The following is a 20,354-nucleotide window of genomic DNA, read 5'->3' on the forward strand; positions in this document are numbered from 1 at the left end:
AATCATTTGCTTAGAAATGTGTATTTCTTTGAATACTAATTTAATTGAATATTTTTCATGTGTTAACTGACCACTTGCATTTCCTTTGTGAATTGCCTTCTCATATTTTTGCCTATTTTTCTATTGGGATGTTTATCTGTCTCCATTTAAAAAAATATTTTTGAGAGCTGATGTGTATTAATAAACATTTTCCCCAGTCAGGCATTTGCCTTTTAGCATATTTCCTTTCAGGGTCACCGATCCGTAGGAAGTAAGTCTAATGAACTAAGTGAATGTCAGATCTATGATCACCTCTTCCTCTCATTTCTAAGCTGAGTCAATGTGAGGAGCTAGAATATCTTCCAGGAATGGAAGCAAGCCTAACAACAACCAGTGGAATATTATTTTCTGTGAGGAGAATTATTTTCAGAAACAATGGTAAAAATAGCATCTAAAAAATTTTAAAAGCCCTTACTTTTGATGATTACTACAAATTTAGAACTAGTATGACTACTTTCTGTTTACCTTTAAGAATACCACATGTGGTACTGGTCTAAAAAGGAAAAGAATGGGAAGTGCGTGCAGGCGATGACAAGTCAGACTTGGTAATTACAGTTAACAGTAACGTCTGTTCATCCACTATTGATGCATTGAAGTATTTCCATGGGATATGTATGGGAGTCATGTATGGCTGTGCCCTGTAAATTCAATAAAGAATGAACACTCTTATGGTTTGGTAACTAAGAAGTTAGCTGGGGGCAATGCTGAAATTCTTTCTTCTTGGAAAATGGAAACTCTGAAGGAGGAGAAGAGTGAAAGGAATTACGAAAAGGAAAAGGCAAAGAAACATGGCTGGGAGTACAGAAGTACAGAAAAAAGAAGAAAAGGAAAAACAAATAGCCGTGTTTACCCAGGAGATTAAGAAGCGAGGCTTAGACAAAAAATACATTCTTTAAATTTATTATGGGGCAATTATCAAAATATGGTGCAGTGTTCCTTTTATGTCACTTAGATTATGTAAGTGGGGCTTTACACTGTACTTAAAACTGTATGGAACAGTTTTTTAATGTATTAAAGGTATTTATTCCTCATATGGCATAAAAATAGTTAAACATGACTTCCATGGTGCATAAATGTCGAAAGCAGTTTGTGTTTCAAATCTTTTTAATTTTTTAAAGCACGTGCATACAGCTAAGCTGGCCATTAGAAGCCCTGCAAGCTGTTTGCCAGAATTCAAAGTCCTGTCAGATCTCCTATTATTTTCAGATGTTCCTTTACCAGCAGTAGCTTCAGAAGCGAGTAGAAAAACTGATCATTTATAATTGTATTTGGGTTGGATAAATAAAAGGTGCTTGGTTAGGGGCTCTTTCTATTTGAAGTCACTTTAAAATTCGATGAAAAGAATTTGCTAACAGGCCAAAATCCAGGGCTATAATACTTTGTTATTACGAAACCAGCCCCAGTTTGAACCCTTTCCTGGAAGAAAAACCAGGACTATTTATTGACCTGGGATTGTTGGTGTATCTAGGAACAAACTAAGCAACAGATAATAATAATTTTTATTTTTAATCATTTCTCCAAACTCTTGTTCAGTTCAATGCTGTGAGTAGAAAAAGGAGCAATCTGAGATAGAAAGACAAATACAACAGCGGTTAGGTCAAAAACATATAAAGATTATGAAATTATTAAAGTGTTTGTGAAAATAATGCTAAAATAAAGATGATTTACTTGTATTAAAACACAAATTAGAGGCAAAATTTCAGGCTTTCTGTTAAGTAGTTTTAAAGCCTTGCTTTAAATAGTACTAATTAAATGTAAATAAAGTGAATATAATTGTCTATCAGAGAAATAAAACACAGATGCTCTTATTTCAATTCACTAGTAATTGAAGGGTAATGTACAATCGCTTAAAGAGAAAAAAAAAGAATTCAAATAGGGACAATGCTTTTAAAAAATTAGAGAAGAATCACCAAAAATCTGATGAAGATTTGTGAATCATGGTTTCCAAATGGCCATTTGAGCAGCGTGACTCATGTGATATCCTCCCTCCTTGGCCTCTTTCCACAGTCAACCAAAAATTAGTGATGAAAATCACACCAGAAGGAAACATACCAAGAGGTTTTAAATTTAGCCTTATAAACATGGTTTGCATCACTATGGATGCAACACTAAATGCAGGTATTTGGACTACAATGAAAGACAGGTTTAAAAACCACTATTAAAGTTGACTCTTTAATAGTTTGACTTCAATGAAGTGGGAATGGGCTATTTCCTAAAATTTTTCTTAACATTTTTATTTTTTGCCAGCCAGATTTTATTTGTTACCTGATTTATGAGCCCTGACACATGAAGCATATTTCTATGGTTTAAGGTAACTTTTAAGCTTACTGATTTTCACCATTATGCATCAATAACATATTTTATATTATTTCCCCAATATGGCAATACTGAACTAAAGACGATTAAACCAATTTATCTGTTTTCTAATGCCTGATTATTTTTCTGAATTCTATAATGGTTTTACTTTTCTTTCAAATATATATATATATATATATGTATGTATATGTATTCATACACACAATATGTGTATACATATATGTATATATGCCTTCAAATATACATGTATACCTAGTATATATACCCAAATATATATATATACACATATATATATACACACATAGATAGATAGATAGATAGATAGATAGATATGGAACTCTCCACACACCCACAAATACCTACACAGAGATCTGCAGAAAAATGTTACCTTCACATGTTCAAAGAGATCCCAAAGAGTTCAAAACCCAGGATTTATAGCACCAATCCACAGAAAGACATAATATTTAAAATCACAAAATACTTTTATGAACTCTGAGACAAACCATACCACACAAACCTGTACACATGAACATGATTAGAAGGCAGACAGTCTCTCTTGATTAACTTTAAATAAACTGACATAAAAGTGAAAAATGATACACAAATGATATCTTTTTTTAGCTCAACTATTAAGAAGCCAATTATTACCTGTGAATGTATGCCACACACAATACTTTGAAGACATTTCATAATCAAAGTGAGAAACTCTAAGCACCTGCCTCCAATAGTCATTCTGTGAAACTGCTAATAAAACAAAAACCTGGCAGTCATTATTCCTAGCTCTAAGGCGACATTGTTGTAATTAAGGAAAACCTGTGCATGAGTTGGCGGAGTCCTGTCTTGCGGAGTCCTCGTCCTCGTCGAGTGGGAGGGTCACACTGGGAGAGACTAATAAGGGCAGAGATGCGTCCCCCTTCCCCACTCGCAGGGAGCTCACTCGGGCCACTCCTCGGCGGTGCGGCAGCCCTGGCCTGACTCCACTGCGCCTCTGAGGGGCTCAAACACACATTCAAGGTAAGCTGCGCAGCTTTGCCACCGGCCGTTTCCCTTGATCTCTCGCACACATGCCGGTTCTATATCATCTGCTCGTGTCTCTGGTCATTTGCGTGCATCTGCTTTTCAAGAAAATGTAAAAACTGTGCTACACATGTAAATATGTTTTGGTGGATAAATAATGCACACCTGCAATTACGCATTCCCATAGGTGGCTTAACGACGGGACCAAAAACGTTTGGAACGTTACGGCCACTTTAATATGCTATATATGATGTAGTTTGTGCTCAGATGTTCACATAATGCAGGCTTTATGCGTTATACTTTAGTTCTAGGTGATTTTTCTGGCTACGAGTGTTTGTAAAGGAGAGCTACCAGCACCGCTGATGCGGGTGAGAACAGACATCAAAGACAGAAGAACATATCCATGGGGTTAAATGCACAAAACAAATAAACTCAATAGAAATTCATGCCGTTAGATCGTATTTTTTGGTCTACGTCTAGAGACGTTACCCACTGGAAACCAGGAGACAGTTAAGGGGTGTAAACTGGCAGACGCGAGGTTCCGGCGCCTAGCTCTCGGGCCCGGGGTTACTTATTCTGACATGCGGGTATTTCTCCCAAGTGCTGCTTCCAGGGGCTGCGCGGGCGGGGACCCCGGGACTAGGGCCTCCCCCAGCCCCGGTCAGCCTCCAGGCGTCCGGCGCTGCTCCTTCATTACCCTGCAGCATGCGCAGCGCGGCCCGACCGAGCGCCGCCGCCGTCGTCCCCGCCGTCCTCGCCGTCCCTGCCGCCGCCGCCGCCACCGCCACCGCCGCGGGAACGTCCAGGTCCCGGCACTCGGAGAACGCGGCCCCCTCCTCCGCCGCCTTAGCTGCGAGATCCAGCCGCCACCGCCGTCAGCGCGCCGGCGCCGACGCCACCGCGGCCGTGAGGAGGGAGGCGGCGCCGCGCAGCCCGCTAGGGCACTGCAGGGTCCCGAAGAAGTTTGTTGGCCCGGAACCAAGCGCGCCTCGGCCGCCGGGCACGCTAGCTCATTCTGAGCAGGCGGGCGCGTAAGCGAAACCTGTCCCGGGAAGGGGGAGGGAGGGAGGGAGCAGGCGGGTCGGTGGTGGGCTGGCCAGGTTGCAGGAGCCCCAGAGGCTGGGAGAGGTGGGGAAATGGAGAGGGACAGGGTACCAGAACTCACTGCTAGCCTCAGGGGACAGTGGGCTGGGGATCAAAAAGAGGAGAACCCAGAACCCGAGAATGCGCAGAGTTTTAATGGAACCATCCAGGAATTGCAGCAGTGAGTGATGGTGAGCCCCAGCTTGAGGTTGGGGAGTGCAAGGGTAAAGGAAATACTTGTGCTGCCTCGATGCATCCACAGTTGCAAGACTGATTGGTCCCGTCTTCTGCTTGGAGGAGAAATCTGAGGAGAAACAAGGTGGGAGGATGGTTGGGACGCTCAGGAGGAATTTATATGTGCTTGATAATGGAGGGAATGAAATAAAACCACTCCAACATCTCTCCCTACCCCTACCCCAACAAAAAGTGAGAGAGCAATGGCGCTTGCTATTCTCAATCCAAACCAAGCAGCACTGCCGTTTTTTTTAAAGAGATTAAAACAAACAAACAAACAAACAAACAAACAAACAAAGAAACACACCACTTTATCAAACGTGTGGTCTCTCAGCATCTCCTTACTGGTGTGTGAGGAGAGAGCTGTAGTGGGACTCAAGTAGAGGTTTTTGGTATGTGCCTGCCAAGGAGAAACTGAGATGTTTAGTTGTTCAGATGGTGCACACGTACCTAAAATCTCTTCCTGAGGAGGCTTGACATGGTTCTTTGACTGGGAATATGTCTTCAGGATGGAAAAGAAGGAGGCAATCGCCAGGGGTGGAAAAATTCATTCTCTCTCTAGGGGATAGAAAATGGAGAAAGTGACTGGCAGGTGCTTCCATGAGGTTTTGTCTGGCCTGAGCTCTCAAACTGGTAAGGAATCTAAGTTGGGTTTCCTGGGAAAGGAGGGTGGAGGTGTGGTGATAGAGCAGCAGAGCGAGCCTGAACCTGATATGAAAAGGCCAGAGAAAAAGCAAAAAGGTGAAAGAAAAGCAAATGTCATTATTATCACAGTTGGGACATTATCTCTGTATCTGAATCATTGTCATCCAAGGAAACCATCTAAAACAGAAGGAAGCCCATGGTATTCTCCAGAAATGGAAAATTTCTATCTACTTTATGGTCTTTCAGTTTAATCTCTCTCGCTGAAATTGTAGTTCATTTTTTTGGAGCAGGTAGAAATGCCCAGTGGGTACAGACAGTGGATGGTTTTAGAGGCAAGAGAAGATATGGAGATAGAAACCACAGTTGTGAGGCTAAGTGGCATCATAATTACAAATTCAAGTGGAAAATGAAAAATTAGTAAGACTAGAGAGAGATGCTAATATATAACCTGGAAAGGATCTTGGAAAAAAGAGAATGAATGGGATTGGAGTTGGATTATTCAGGGCAGGCTGCATTAAAGTCATATATCTTAAAGAGGCAGAGAATAAAGAGGCTTAGCAGAAGAGAGCAAGAGAGAGGGCATTCCAGCCAGAAGGAATGGCATGTGTGAAGGCTTAGAGGTGGGAGTGAGCAGTCATGTGCCTGGTAAGACAGAGAATCCAAGCTGGAATGAAACCGGAGATGAGGAGAGCAGATAACACTTGCCAGGGAGAGACTGGAAAGGAGAGGCTGAGAGGCAAGGGGCTCTTTGGGGTGTTATTTTGTAGGCCAGTAGTGATATAATCAGATGAGGAAGTTGCGTATTAAATTTGGAAATTGATAGAAAGAGGGTGAATGCCAGTAGAATACTAGGATATTTGTGAGGCCCAAAGGGTCTCTGATACCTCTTTGAAAACAATCAAAAGGAATTATGAGATTGTAAGATTATTAGGTCATAGAGCCCTTCAGATGGAAAAATTAGGAAAACTGGATAGATAAGGAAATATATATGTTAATTTAGAATTTTAAGTGGCATTGGATCGTTGATATAGATATATCTGTGGAAACAGAGCTAAAGAATTGATATCCAAAAAAATGTAGGTCACTCATAATGGTGGAAGTTGAGAATGGTATCAAAAAAAGTTGATGGAGACAATGATATTTCAGGGAAGTGTATCAATTAACCAAACAAGTTGTTGAGGATGATGAGAATCAGTTAAGCATGTTTAAAGGGGACCTGAGTTTGGAGACCCTCTGGAAGTAGGTGCTAGTTTTGAAGTGACAGGAGAAATAACACAGAATTTTGAGAAAATGTGGTAGAGTTGATCAGCTTTAGAGGATTATAAACATTAAGAACCAGGGAATATATTTTCTGTGAAGGAAGAGAAATTCAGTAATAGTATGTTTTGTGCGTCTCATTAAATAACTGAACTTATGTTCACTGAGCTTTCTTTTAGTAATTTTTTTCTATATTGGTCTGTAATTCTTCACCTCCTATCTTTCTGTAAATGTTAAGTCCATATCTGCATATATTACTTAACAGGTTGAACCTTTCATTTGTTTAATTTTGGAAACATATTGCCTTAGACTGTGTTCCTACAAATTGATCGAATACCTACTAAATGCTAGTGTTAAAACATAATTTAATGTTTGAACAAAACACGAATGATAAGACACTTTTTTTTCTGTAAGATATTCAGTATGGAGGGGGGACGGAATGTACATAAGTTATTAAAGTGCAGTATAGACTGTGCTGAAGCAGAGGTGGGAACTGAACTCTATTAGATTGCAAGACAGTGAATAAATGAACTCTGTGATGGTTCCTGCAGACTTCATAGAAGACATGGTATTTGAATTGCATGTGGAAGGCAGAGTAAATGATCACCAGGTGGAAAGAGAACGGAAAGATATCCCAACAGCCAAAACTGCATGTGCAGAAGCCTGGCACATGTGGGGTAATCGTGACGGGTTTTATGGAGTGGAGTTTGTTTGGAAGGAGGTAGCAGGCCATGAGACTGGTCAGATGAGTTGAGGACTCCACTAATGGTGAGAGAGTCTTGAGTGGTTCCCTTAGGAATAGCCAATGAAAAACCACCAGGAGACTTCAAAAAAGCAGAGCACTGAAGTGATTAGATCTGTCATGGAAATAGAAGTCTTGAGCAGTAGGGATATAAAATCAAGGGGAACGAGACTGAAACAGAGGAATCTAGTTTTTTACAGATGAGAAATGGTAAGGACGTTAAGTAAATCAGTTTTTGTGAGGATGAATAAGTTGGTATGGATTCAAAGGAACTTTGTAAAAGTAGATTTGATAGACTTGATAGAGATTTGATATGGGAGGGGTAAAGAATGAATTAAAGCGGATTTTGAAATGTCTAACTCAGATTATTAAGGTAAAAAGGATGCCTGTAATTAAAATATAAAGGTCAAGAGCTTTCTGTAGATTGTAATAAGGGCAGAAACCTTGCCTAAGCTGCATCCGACTTCTGCACACCAGCTTCAATTTCATTATTGATGAAATTATGAAATAATGCTAAATCTAGTCCTAAGATGTTGAGATTTTTTTGTCCTATTATTGGCTTGGAATTTAACTCTATAGGCATGTCTTTTCAGCTGGTTTTCTCTAATAGTTGATAGACTCTGCTCTAGCTTCACTAAAGATAGATTCTAAAGATTGGTAAAAGAACAAATGTGTTAACACCTGTTTTTTGTTTGTTTGTTTGGTTGGTTTTTTTTTTTGTTTGGTTTTTTTTTTTGCTTATTTAAAAGATCTGTGACTTCACAACACTATGGCCAGATTTTCTTGGAGTTATGTACAGGCATATTTGAAGGTAGTCAAGAAGTTTGATTTAAGAATCAAACCCCTACCCAGTCACACAGCATTACTCTTTGTAATGAATGCTCTGAGAACATGGGTTTAGTCATGTAACAAATCAAACTTACTTTTTTAAAAGTTGAAATGTGTTGCTCATTTAACAGCCTACATAAAGTGAATCAGTACTCTTTTCTATTTTCTCCTTTTTCTTCTTTCACTTGTCTTTTCCGTGTTATTTTCTATTTATGTCTTAACTCTAACACTCAGACTCTTTACCTAATACCAAATTTCAAAGATGCAGAATGAGCATTATAAAATGATTCATGTTCTGTAGGCAGATTTGGTTTGGTTTACTCAAAAGTTTGTTCTGAGAAGCCCCTGACCATCTTATCTAGCAAGCCTATTATTTCATCATCCTATTTACTCTGCTTTCCTTTAGTTCCTAGTGTCTGTCTTTCAAAGATGATGTGTATGTTTGTTTATTTTTGGTCTCCCTTACCAGAGTGACACCTGGGACTTCCCCTATTTGGCTCACTGCTGTATCCCCAGTGACTACTATATCCCCTGTGGCACATAGTAGGAGTCTCATTGTATGGATGGAATGAAAGATTAAGGTTTTCCACTGCTCTTTTCTGTCTTTTCTATGCTCTGTGTACATTAATCTAGATTGACAAAGAATTTTTAAAAATCCATCTCCTAGAGGACCTGGGTGATTTAGTTGATTGAGTGTCCAACTTCAGCTGGGATCATGATCGTGCAGTTCAAGAGTTTGAGCAGCATAGAGCCCACTTTGGATCCTCTGTCCCCTTCTCTGTGCCACTGCCCTGCTTCCATTCTCTCTCTCTCTCTCTCTCTCTCTCTCTCTCTCTCTCTCTCTCTCTCAAAAATATATAAGGAATAAAAAAATTCATGTCCTAATTAAAATATTTTCAGTGTCATAGTTGCCTTACAGGGTTTCAAGAGCTGAATAATGGAAATTTAAAGGACAGTGACTCCTTTTTAAATTGCCTTATGCCAACCAGTATCAAAACTATTCCACTTGGGCAAGGATGGTGAGAATAATGGGTTAGAAGTAGAGATCATAGCCAGACCTTCAGTTGGTCTTTATCTCTTTGTTGTCATAGCATTGGGAAATAGGTTATAAATAGGGCTATCTGGATGATTTTAGATGGTTCATCGGCTCCTCAGCACTGTTGTCTGCTCAAGACTGACAGTACTGGAATACTCACACTTAGAACTTTGGTACTTTGTAGTGCTGGGAAAGAACTACAGCCCGGATCTGGATAGCTTTTTTTTTTTTTTTTTTTTTTTTTTTAAGTTTATTTACTTATTTTGAAAGACAGAGTGATCAGGGCAGGGGCAGAGAGAGAGGGAGAGAGAAAATCCCAGGCAGGCTCCACACCACCAGTGGGGAGCCTGATGTGGGCCTTGGACTCATGAACCTTGAGATCATGACCTGAGCTAAAACCAAGAGTCGGTTGTTCAGCCAACTGAGGAACTTCTTAACTTAACTTAAGGAAGTTAAAGGTCTATCCCACATCCTGATAGTAAACATCATGGTGTAACAGCACTGGCTTCTTAGTGAAGAAGAGCTGGACTTGTATCTCAGGCTCTGGGATCTTCTCTATGAGCTTTAATGTTTCATATCTGTAGAATGAGGGCCTGGTACTTGTCTTCTGTACTCTCCTTAGGCCCAGGCAACAAGGTCCCTGTTCTGGGCCTTACATTTTGGAAGGCCCTTATGTGGCCTTGCTCTGGATGTGCTTCTGCTCTCAGAGTTAGGAGTCCACAGATATAAGGGGACCCATCCACACAAAGCTCAAGCTGCTAGTTGAGGCTCTGGGAACCCAAGATCCTGAAATTCCTTGACCAAAGTACCCTTAGTCCTCTTATAAGACCTGGCAGACCTCTTCCTTGGGTTCGTCTTTCCAGGGGCAAACCAAGTCACTGGTGGGAACACTCTTAGGCCCAAGCAGGTATCAAGGAGTGACTGCTTGCAGGTGTTATGGACAGAGCTTAGACTTATTGGTATCTTCTCATACATGTAGGTGAGGCCCCTCATGGTGCAGACCAAGCCAAGAATGGGAAAAAGTGAGGGAAGAGCTTTGGTCCAGGCCAGAGTCTAGTTAATCCCTTATAGCCTTCTGTATTCAATTCCAAACTTGACTTGGGCTTTCAAGTCTTTGTGAAGGTATACTTGCCAAGATAAAAGGAAAAAAACATATTTATTCTTAGTCTTATTAGCTTTATTTTTAACTTTCATATATTTAGACATATGATATGTGCATCTCTTGTCCTATAATGCAATAGTGTTAGGAAGAGACATGCCTGCCTCTCAAAAAATACACATATAAAAGAAATTGTGCTTCAGAAAATGAGAACATGTGTAACCAATATTCCCCACATCCTTCTTAAAATGTATCATGAGCCATCTTTGTACAAGTTTTGAAAAAAGTGATTTGAGGCCTTTAGTAACATCCATATCCACATATATTATTCTGAGGCTCTTCGTTGGGCAATCCATTGGGATAGCATTGAAGGTCTGTGTTAACATTTAAATCTTACCTAAGAAGAGCAATAAGTTAAATTGTGACAACATTGGCTTGTATAAATTTATCAAACTATCTTTTTTTTTTTTTTTTTATTTTTTTTTTTCAACTTTTTTTTTTTTTATTTATTTTTGGGACAGAGAGAGACAGAGCATGAACGGGGGAGAGGCAGAGAGAGAGGGAGACACAGAATCGGAAACAGGCTCCAGGCTCCGAGCCATCAGCCCAGAGCCTGACGCGGGGCTCGAACTCGCGGACCGCGAGATCCTGACCTGGCTGAAGTCGGACGCTTAACCGACTGCGCCACCCAGGCGCCCCTTATCAAACTATCTTGATGGTCATCTAGCTGAGGGGACAAAATAGAAAATTGGGAAGTTTTGATGATGGAGGAGATTGTGGACAAGGCCCAGAATTGAGAATTCCTGGAGGGCACTGGAGGTGGGTCCAGAGCAGCAAGAAGTAGCCTGAAGGTTCTGGGGACAGTGAGAAGGATCTGACGGAGAGGTCCAGAAAGACCCTAAGGGAGGTTTTTCCCACCCTGCAACTGCCTGAAGCAGAGGTTAAGGATCTGGAAAAGGTGTTTTGTTTTAACATATACAAAGATTTATTTTGAGACCTTTATCAAGTTTTTTTTTTTTTTCAAATGTTCCTAGTGGGAAAAAAAATGTTCCTAGTGGAGGGGAGTATATCTGTACTTAATCAGGATCAAAACAATAGAAACCTCAAATAGTAAATATGTTTTAAATGTACAAAGAGATGTACGCCTGAAACTAATATAACCCTGTATATTAACTATACTGGAATTAAAATAAAAAGCTTAAAAAGAGAAAAATTAAGAATTAAATGTACGAGTAGATATTATGTTCATGGTAATGATCCTTGAAATATTATAAGATCTTAAAATGCTTGATGAATTATAAAAGATTAAATTATCATCACTACAGATTTAAAGATAAGTATGTTTTTCTATATCTTAAGATTTGGAAATTGGCAGTCTGTTACTTATTTTAATTCAAAGAATGTTTATTGAGCCCCTACTTTCACAGATACTATGCTAGCTGCTGAGGATAAGGTGATGGACAAGACAGACATAGTCTCTGCCTTCAAGGGAGAGTAGAGTTGAGTGGGGGCAATAAACATATGTCCACAGACAGAATTGTCTGAGCTAGAGAATAATGGGGCAAGGACACTTACCTGTCAGGTAAGAGCTCTTCCACCCAGTAACATTTACATTGAGAGGTGTAGGATGAACAGGACCCAGTGTGATCCAGGTTGAGGAAACAGCATGCACCTCCTGAGGTTGGAAAGAACATGGGAATTTGAGGGATAGGATATCAGTGAAGAGGAGAGTACCAAGTGAAGCTGGAGAGGAGAGTAGGAGCTAAAGTACTCAGGGCCTAGAAGGCCATAGAAAGGCTTTTGGATTACATGTAAAGTACAATGGGAAACCATTTAAAGGGTTAAAGCAGGGGAGTGATGTGATTCAATTTTTATTTTAAGAAAAGCTCTCCTGTGCTATGTAGTGAGTGAATATGGTCAGAAGCTGATAGCAGATTTGAGGGGAAATGAGTTAGGAAGTTGTTGAGGAATCTACACCAGGGTAACCTGAATTAGGATTATGGCAGAAGAATGGAGGGCAGTGGATGGATTTGAGATGGGTATGGGGTAATACTGATATGACTTGCTGATTGTTTGGATGTGGGAGATGGTGATAAGGAAGACAGAAGCATCAGCGTGATGCTTGAGTTCCTGGTTTGAGCATTTTGATGGGCACTAATTGAGACTGGGAAGAGCATGAGAGGAGTAAGTTGTGGTAGAGAATCAAGCACTTAATTTGGGCATATTAAATTACAGGTGTCTTGTGCACCATCTAAGAGGAAATATAGAATAGGCAGCTGGCTACAGTCTAATGTTCAGAGAAGACTGGATTGGGGATACAAATTTTAGATTCATCTGACAGGTACTGTTTAAAGCCAAGAAATGGTGAGATCACCTCAAGAGACATTATAAAGACAAGGTGGGGAAGGCCCACAGATCCCAGGATTAAGATATCAGGTAGCAAAAAGGTTTGAGAAGGGATTTAGAGAGAAATCCCAGAGAGTGTGAGGGCCGGGATGACCAATGAGACTGAAGATTTCAAGGAGGGAGTAGTCAGCTATAGGAAGTACCACCAAGATTTGAATTAAATGGGGAGAACAAAGAATTCTCTCAAGTTCTTGCTGAACTTGGTGAAAGGCATTTCATTAGAGGGTGGAATGGCAATTCATCAATAACTAGCACATTTAGTCAACTAAACATAACATCTTATTCTTCAAGCGTTTTGCATAAATGAGATTGAAGCTAAGTGCTATGAACCTCTAAGTGACTCAAGGAACCAGTTGGGAGACCTCAAGATTGAGTTAATATACATATGGCTATATAGCTCTCTGGTCTTTGTTGCTGTAAGAGGGACCAAAGCTTCAATGAACATAAATTTATGGGTGCTTTGACATTTTCCCATTGTCCAAATATCACTATCAACCTCAGGCTGAGGAGATAACTAAACTTTTACTAATTATTTAATTAATTAATTAATTAATTAATTTATGAGAAAGAGTGCACACATGCATAAGCGGAGGAGGGGCACAGAGAGAGGGAGAAAGAGAGAATCTGGAGCAGATTCCCCCCTCAGTGCAGAGCCTGACACAGGGCTTGATCTCAGGACCCTGAGATCATGGCCTGAGCTGAAATCAAGAGTCAGACACTTAACTAACTGAGCCATCCAGGCACCCCCAATTTTTATTATTTATGTATATGTAGAGCAAACACTTATAATAGTAGGTAATTTGTATGAATACTTAATATGTTCAAAGACCTCTACTATACTTTCCCCAGTTTATTGCTAGTGTTGTTATCAGTTTTCAGGTAAATAAAGGAAGGCTTAGTGAGATTACATAACTTGTTTATAAGTGGCAAAGCCCAGACCTAAGCCATGGTTTTAATCTCTATACTACACTGCTAATTTATCAACTAATAGAAGTCATTTAGGAAAAATGTCTATTCAAGTCCTCTGCCCATTTTTCTTTTTTTTGGTGTTGACTTGTATAAGTTCTTTATATATTTTGGATATTAACTCCTTATCAGATATATCATTTCAAATATCTTCTCCCTTTCAGTAGGTTGCCTTTTTGTTTTGTTGATGTTTTCCTCTACTGTACTAAAATTTTGTTGACAGTTTCACATCTGTGTTCAAAAGAGATTTGCCAGTAATTTTCTCTTTCTTACAATATCATTGTTGAGTATATTGTAATAATTTTGCTGCCTTAATGATTTACCTGTGTTCTCTTGGTCTATTCTTTGAAATTTTTTTTAAATGAAAGGTCAGTGATAATTCCTGCTTAAATATTTGGTAAAATTTTATGATTTAATTCATATGTACCTGAAGATTATTTGCATGGTAATTTTTTATTGAATATTTAATGACTATAATAGTGTAAAACTTCTTTTATTCTTGTCTATGTGTTAGTAATTGAAATCCCTTTAAGTGACAAAAATGTCTAGAAGATAAAAAAAATTCGTGGTTAAAAATAAAAAAATCAAGGATCTGTGATAATTAAATCAATATTTTTGAGTTCATTTATTTGAAATAGAATTAATTGCTTTAACAACTACTAACTGAAATAATAGGATAAGTTTGCAAAGTCATATGAGGATTAAGACTATATCTAGATGAAAGAGTTTAAAAGAAATAAGGCATAAAACCAGCTGTTTGATATTTAGAACCACACACGATTTTAGTGTTGCAATTGCTACTTCTAGCTATTCATCCAGAAATATCTAAAATCTTGAATTAATTTTAAAGTGCTGATCTTAGAGTATTTGGCACATGCAGAATACCAAAGATGATAACTTTAGTTTTTTTCTAGAGTGTGTACTGACAACATTTAGACATTGGTGTGATGGATTCCTTTATATTTGACTCTTGAATAAAATTTAAATGATGGCAAATAAATGATTCAATATTATTTGCATATTTAGAAGTCTTAGAATAGCTATTCTAATAATACTGCAATTGTTAAATACACTGAAGGAGCCATTATATTTTTACTTACAGTTTATTTTCATGTTATTTCACTATAAAAATTAATTTGAATAATATTTAAGTTTTCCATTTTAGGGATTCTGTTTACTAAATCTTTTACTATAATACCTATAAATTAGTAGTCTATATTTAGAAAAACAAATGGTTATGGATGATAACACATTAATGTTAAATATGATGCCAGTGGTAGGCTCAGGCAGGAATTATATATATCCATTCTTTTCTTTAAACATAAGGAAAGATTGCTTTTCACATGTATGTATAGTAATCACTCCAGTAGCAGTGATTATTCCTCCCAGTAACAACATAGTTATGTTTATAGAAAATGTAACATCAGTTAAGACAAAATGTGTAACACTAATGTATAGAAGAGAAAATAGAATTGTGAATAATAAGATTATATTGTAAAAATATAAATCCATTGTAGATGACACCAAAAGAACAGGTGACAAGAACAATAGGTAAATTGGATGACATAAAAGTAAATTTCTTTGTAGCAAAGGACACAATCAAGAGAGTGAAGACGTAACCCACAACAAGGAGGAAAATATGGGCATATCATACGTCTGAAAGGGACTAATATCCAGAATATATAAAGAACTCCTACAATTCAACAATAGCCAGATTATAAAATGGGGAAAGGATTTAATAGGCATTTCTCCAGAGAAGATATACAAATGGAAATAAGCATAGGAAAAGACCTTCAACATCACTAATCCTTAGGGAAATGAAAATCAAAAACATAATGAGATACCCTCTCATACCCATTAGGATGGTTGCTATTAAAAAAATAATAATAAGGTTGATGAGGATGGAGAGAATTTGGAACTGTTGTGCATTGTTTGTGGGAATATAAAATGGTGTAGCTGGTATGGCAAACAGTATGTTGGTTCTTAAGAAAATTAAAAATAGAATTACCATATGATCCAGCAATCCCGTTTCTGGGTATGTACCTAAAAGAATTGACAGCAGGGTTTGGACAGATATTTGTACATTCATGTTCATAGTAACATTATTCACATTAGCCAAAAGGCAGGAGCAACCCAAGTATACATCAGTGGATGACTGGATAAAAAAAACATGGTATATATATACAGTGCAATATTATTCAGCTTTAAAAAAGGAAGGAAATTTTGGGGTCTCCTGGGTGGCTGTCTGTTAGCCACTGGACTCTTGATATCAGCTCAGGTCATGATCTTACTGTTGTGGGATCTAGTCTGCATTGGCTCCATGCTGAGCAGAGCTTGCTTGGGATTCTCTCACTCTCTCTCTCTCTCCCTCCCTCCCTCTCTCTCTCTCTCTCTCTCAAAATAAATAAATAAACTTAAAAAATTAAAATAAAAAGGAAGGAAATTCTGGCATATGCTTCAACGTGAATGAACTTTAAGGATATTATGCTAAATGAAATGAAGTCACAAAAGGATAAATACTGTATGATTCCACTTATATGAGTTACCTAGAGTAATCAAATTCATAGAGTCAGAAAGTAGAGTGGTAGTTGCCAAGGATTGGGGAGGGAAAAATGGGGAGTTAATGTTCAATAGTTATAGAGTCTCAGTTTTGCAAGATGAGAAATTATGGATGATAGTGATGATTACACAATAATATGAAGGTACTTAATTCTACCTAAAAGTGATGAAGATTTTAGATTTTATGTTAGGTGTATTTTACCAGGATTTAGAAATATATATATATACATTTATATATATATATACATATATATATACACACACACATACATATGTGTATGCATATATGTGTGTGTGTATATATATATGTATATATATATGTCTATATTTCTAAATTGCATACATAAAATCATTTTAAAGTGGTATAGCTTTAAAAAACACATGAAGAGAAAATTTAAGTTATAAGAGGATGTGTGGACATTGATAATTAGGAAGTAATCTGAAAATATTTTTGGAACTTTTTCATACACACTAAGGTATATATTGATAAATTATGTATAACTACATATATAATCATATATCCAATTATATAATTCTATGTAGTGTAAAAATCTATTGTGTTCTCTTTGGTGATGAGGATTTTCTAGAGATAATGATGAAAGGAATTGTAAGCTCAATTCCAGTATTTTGTTTTGTTGCAGACCTGCAGCCACTTGTTCACATGGTTTCGAGGCACAATGAGGCATGCTGGCTCTTGGAAACTTTGGCTCTGGATGGCAATGCTTCTGCTTCCTGCTTCCACTTCCGTGACGGTCAGGGACAAGTCAGGTATCCAGGCCACCTCTTTTGTCCAGTCACCAAATGTTATTTATAGTCTTCAAGTTATTTTTAAAACTCATCGAAGTAAATTGTTGGGGTTAAGGAGGCCATAGATTAAATCTACAAGTACAAAATAAATTCATTCTTTTTTCCCATTGACCTTTAATTTTGCACATTGAGAATTTCTAAAATCACCTAAATTTCCCATATTATATTAGTCTAAATAGCCTTTCCTTCCTTTCATTGATATTTACAAATATAAATATATGTGTGTGATTCTCTGCATGTACTTTTCTTCTTTTACCCCTTGTCATAAGTTAGAAGTACATATGTCTATCACTAATTAGGATTAACCAGGGACGTGTCTAATCTTAATTAGGGAAAAGTGAAAACTAGGAGATATAAAAGGAAATGTAGTTTAAGTAAGTTTTATAGTATCTCAGATGAAATGTACAAAAGATGAACAGTTGTTAGAGCACTTAGCACTAAATAGATATTTATTTGCAGTTATTAAATTATCAACTTCACAAATATTTCCAAAGGGCTTGAAGGCAGTTTGAAACATTTACTCTCATCTCTGATTTTTAAAAATAATTACATGCCTAATTTGGAAAACTTTTCTTGAACTTAGAGTATGTATAAACTACTGATTTAGATGTACTTTTAAGTCAAACTAGACACACTAGAGAAGCCATTTGCTAAGCAAAGAGACACTTCAACTCTCCTACGCAGAGGATCACATATAATGTATTCTGACGGTGGTCACATATGATGATGCACTCTGAAACTATGAGTCTTACTGTGCCTACTATTTTGACTATATCTTTAAGAAGTATTGCTAAGGGGTATAAACACGCTCTAGTAGAGACTTCTGAGTTTGAAGCACACATAAAAACAGTCTAAGATATAACAAATCTTAATCTTTTAGTGTTAGGTAAGTCTTTGTGATTTTTTAAAAATTTTTTAAATTTATTTTTGAGAGAGAGAGAGAGAGAGAGAGAGAGAGAGAGAGAGAGAGAGAGAGAGAGACTGAGCAGGGGAGGGACAGAGAGAGAGGAAGACACAGAATTGGGAGCAGACTCCAGGCTCTGAGCTGTCAGCACAGAGCCTGATGCGGGGCTCAAACTCACAGACTGCGAGATCATTACCTGAGCTGAAGTCGGACGCTTAACTGACGGAGCCACCCAGGCGTCCCAGTCTTTGTGATTTTTATATTAATTCGTCAGGAGGTGCATTTCCTAATAATCCACATGAAAGTTTGAATATTCGGCCACTGTATCAATGATATCCTGAGGCTGTCATGCTTTTTTGGGGGAAAACACTTTCCTTCCTCAGTGAGAAATAAATCAGAAGTGACTCATGGCAAAAGGAAGTCCATAGGGCAAGGGGCGTTCACTCTGATGATGTTTTGACTCTTAATTTCTTTATGTTCTCTCCTTTTTTTTTTAAAATTTATATACAAGTTAGTTAGCATATAATTCAATAATGATTTCAGGAGTAGAATCCAGTGACTCATCACCTACATATAACACCCAGTGCTCATCCCAACAAGTGCCCTGCTCAATGCCCCTTGCCCATTTAGCCCATCCCCTCACTCAAGATCCCTTCAGCAACCCTCAGTTTGTTCTCTGTATTTAAGAGTCTCTTATGTTTTGTCCCTCTGCCTATTTTTATATTATTTTTGCTTCCCTCCCTTATGTTCATTTGTTTTGTATCTTAAATTCCACATATGAGTGAAGTCATATGAAATTTGTCTTTCTGTGACTAATTTTGCTTAACATAGTACACTCTAGTTCTATCCATGTTATTGGTAATGGCAAGATTTCATTTTTTTTGATTGACAAGTAATATTCCATTATATCTATGTACCACATCTTCTTCTTCTTCTTTTATTTAACTTTATTTTTTATTTTTTAAAATTTACATCCAAATTAGTTAGTATATAATGAAGCAATGATTTCAAAAAAAATTTTTTTTTTCAACGTTTTTATTTATTTTTGGGACAGAGAGAGACAGAGCATGAACGGGGGAGGGGCAGAGAGAGAGGAAGACACAGAATCGGAAACAGGCTCCAGGCTCCGAGCCATCAGCCCAGAGCCTGACGCGGGGCTCGAACTCGCGGACCGCGAGATCGTGACCTGGCTGAAGTCAGACGCTTAACCGACTGCGCCACCCAGGCGCCCCAATGAAGCAATGATTTCAGTAGATTCCTTAATGGCCCTTACCCATTTAGTGCATCCCCCTACCACAACCCCTCCAACAACCCTCAGTTTGTTCTCCATATTTATGAGTCTCTTTTGTTTTGTCCCCCTCCCTGTTTTTACATTATTTTTGTTTCCCTTCCCTTATGTCCATCTGTTTTGTCTCTTAAAGTCCTCATATGAGTGAAGTCATATGATTTTTGTCTTTCTCTGACTCACTAATTTCACTTAGCATAATACCCTCCAGTTCCATCCATGTAGTTGCAAATGGCAAGATTTCATTCCTTTTGATTGCTGAGTAATACTCCATTGTATATGTATATCACATCTTCTTTATCTATTCATCCATCGATGGACATTTGGGCTCTTTCTATACTTTGGCTATTGTTGATAGTGCTGCTATAAACATGGGGGTGCATGTGTCCCTTCGAAACAGCACACCTGTATCCTGTGGATAAATGCCTAGTAGTGCAATTGCTGGGTCGTAGGGTAGTTCTATTTTTAATTTTTTGAGGAAGCTCCATACTGTTTTTCAGAGTGGCTGCACCAGTTTTCATTCCCACCAGCAGTGCAAAAAGATTCCTCTTTCTCTGCACCCTCGCCAACATCTGCTGTTGCCTGAGTTGTTAATTTTAGTTATTTTGTTTGTTCCCTCCTTTTAAGAAGCATTAGTAGGTAATGCAATTTGCAACTTAAAAGGAGAGGATAAGACTTCTTTGGTTAGAAAGGAAAATGAATCTTTGAATCTTTGGTTGAGATGGACACAGTTTTAGGGACATGCTAGTGCATAATCAATGCTTTTAACAATAATAATGATTTGAAGGATCTACAATAAATCAATTTCCAGTTTTAGTTTGACCAAGAATCATCTGGGGTATTGATTCCTAAATCCCACTCTGAGATTGCCATTATGCAAGACAGGCTGGGTGGGATTCAGCAATTAATTTCTTTAACAGACTCCCCACGTGAATCTAATATGATATGTCTAAGGAAAACACTTGTAGAAATACTCACCTTTGGGAGTATTAGCTGACATTTTTGTCTTTTTTTTTTTTTTTCTTTCTTAGCTGGTTATCTTGCATCTTACCTACCAGGTTTTCTTTATTTTATTTTATTTTATTTTATTTTATTTTATTTTATTTTATTTTATTTTATTTTATTTTATTT

At 37.9% G+C, this 20,354-nt stretch overlaps 1 protein-coding gene across 1 annotated transcript in view; it reads left to right on the top strand.

Annotated features, from left to right (window-relative positions):
* Positions 1 to 3,043: 3,043 nt before the first annotated feature.
* The window catches only part of COL19A1 (collagen type XIX alpha 1 chain), a 350,833-nt gene continuing 333,522 nt past the window's right edge, over positions 3,044 to 20,354 (top strand). Inside the window, exons 1-2 of the mRNA XM_040473872.1 lie at positions 3,044 to 3,369; positions 16,869 to 16,995. Of these exons, the coding sequence (XP_040329806.1) occupies positions 16,905 to 16,995 (91 nt within the window). The 5' untranslated portion in view covers positions 3,044 to 3,369; positions 16,869 to 16,904. The remainder of the gene's footprint in view (positions 3,370 to 16,868; positions 16,996 to 20,354) is intronic.

This window comes from Herpailurus yagouaroundi, unplaced genomic scaffold (assembly GCF_014898765.1).
Source record: "Herpailurus yagouaroundi ecotype Mexico unplaced genomic scaffold, PumYag 139, whole genome shotgun sequence".
Taxonomy (NCBI): domain Eukaryota; kingdom Metazoa; phylum Chordata; class Mammalia; order Carnivora; family Felidae; genus Herpailurus; species Herpailurus yagouaroundi.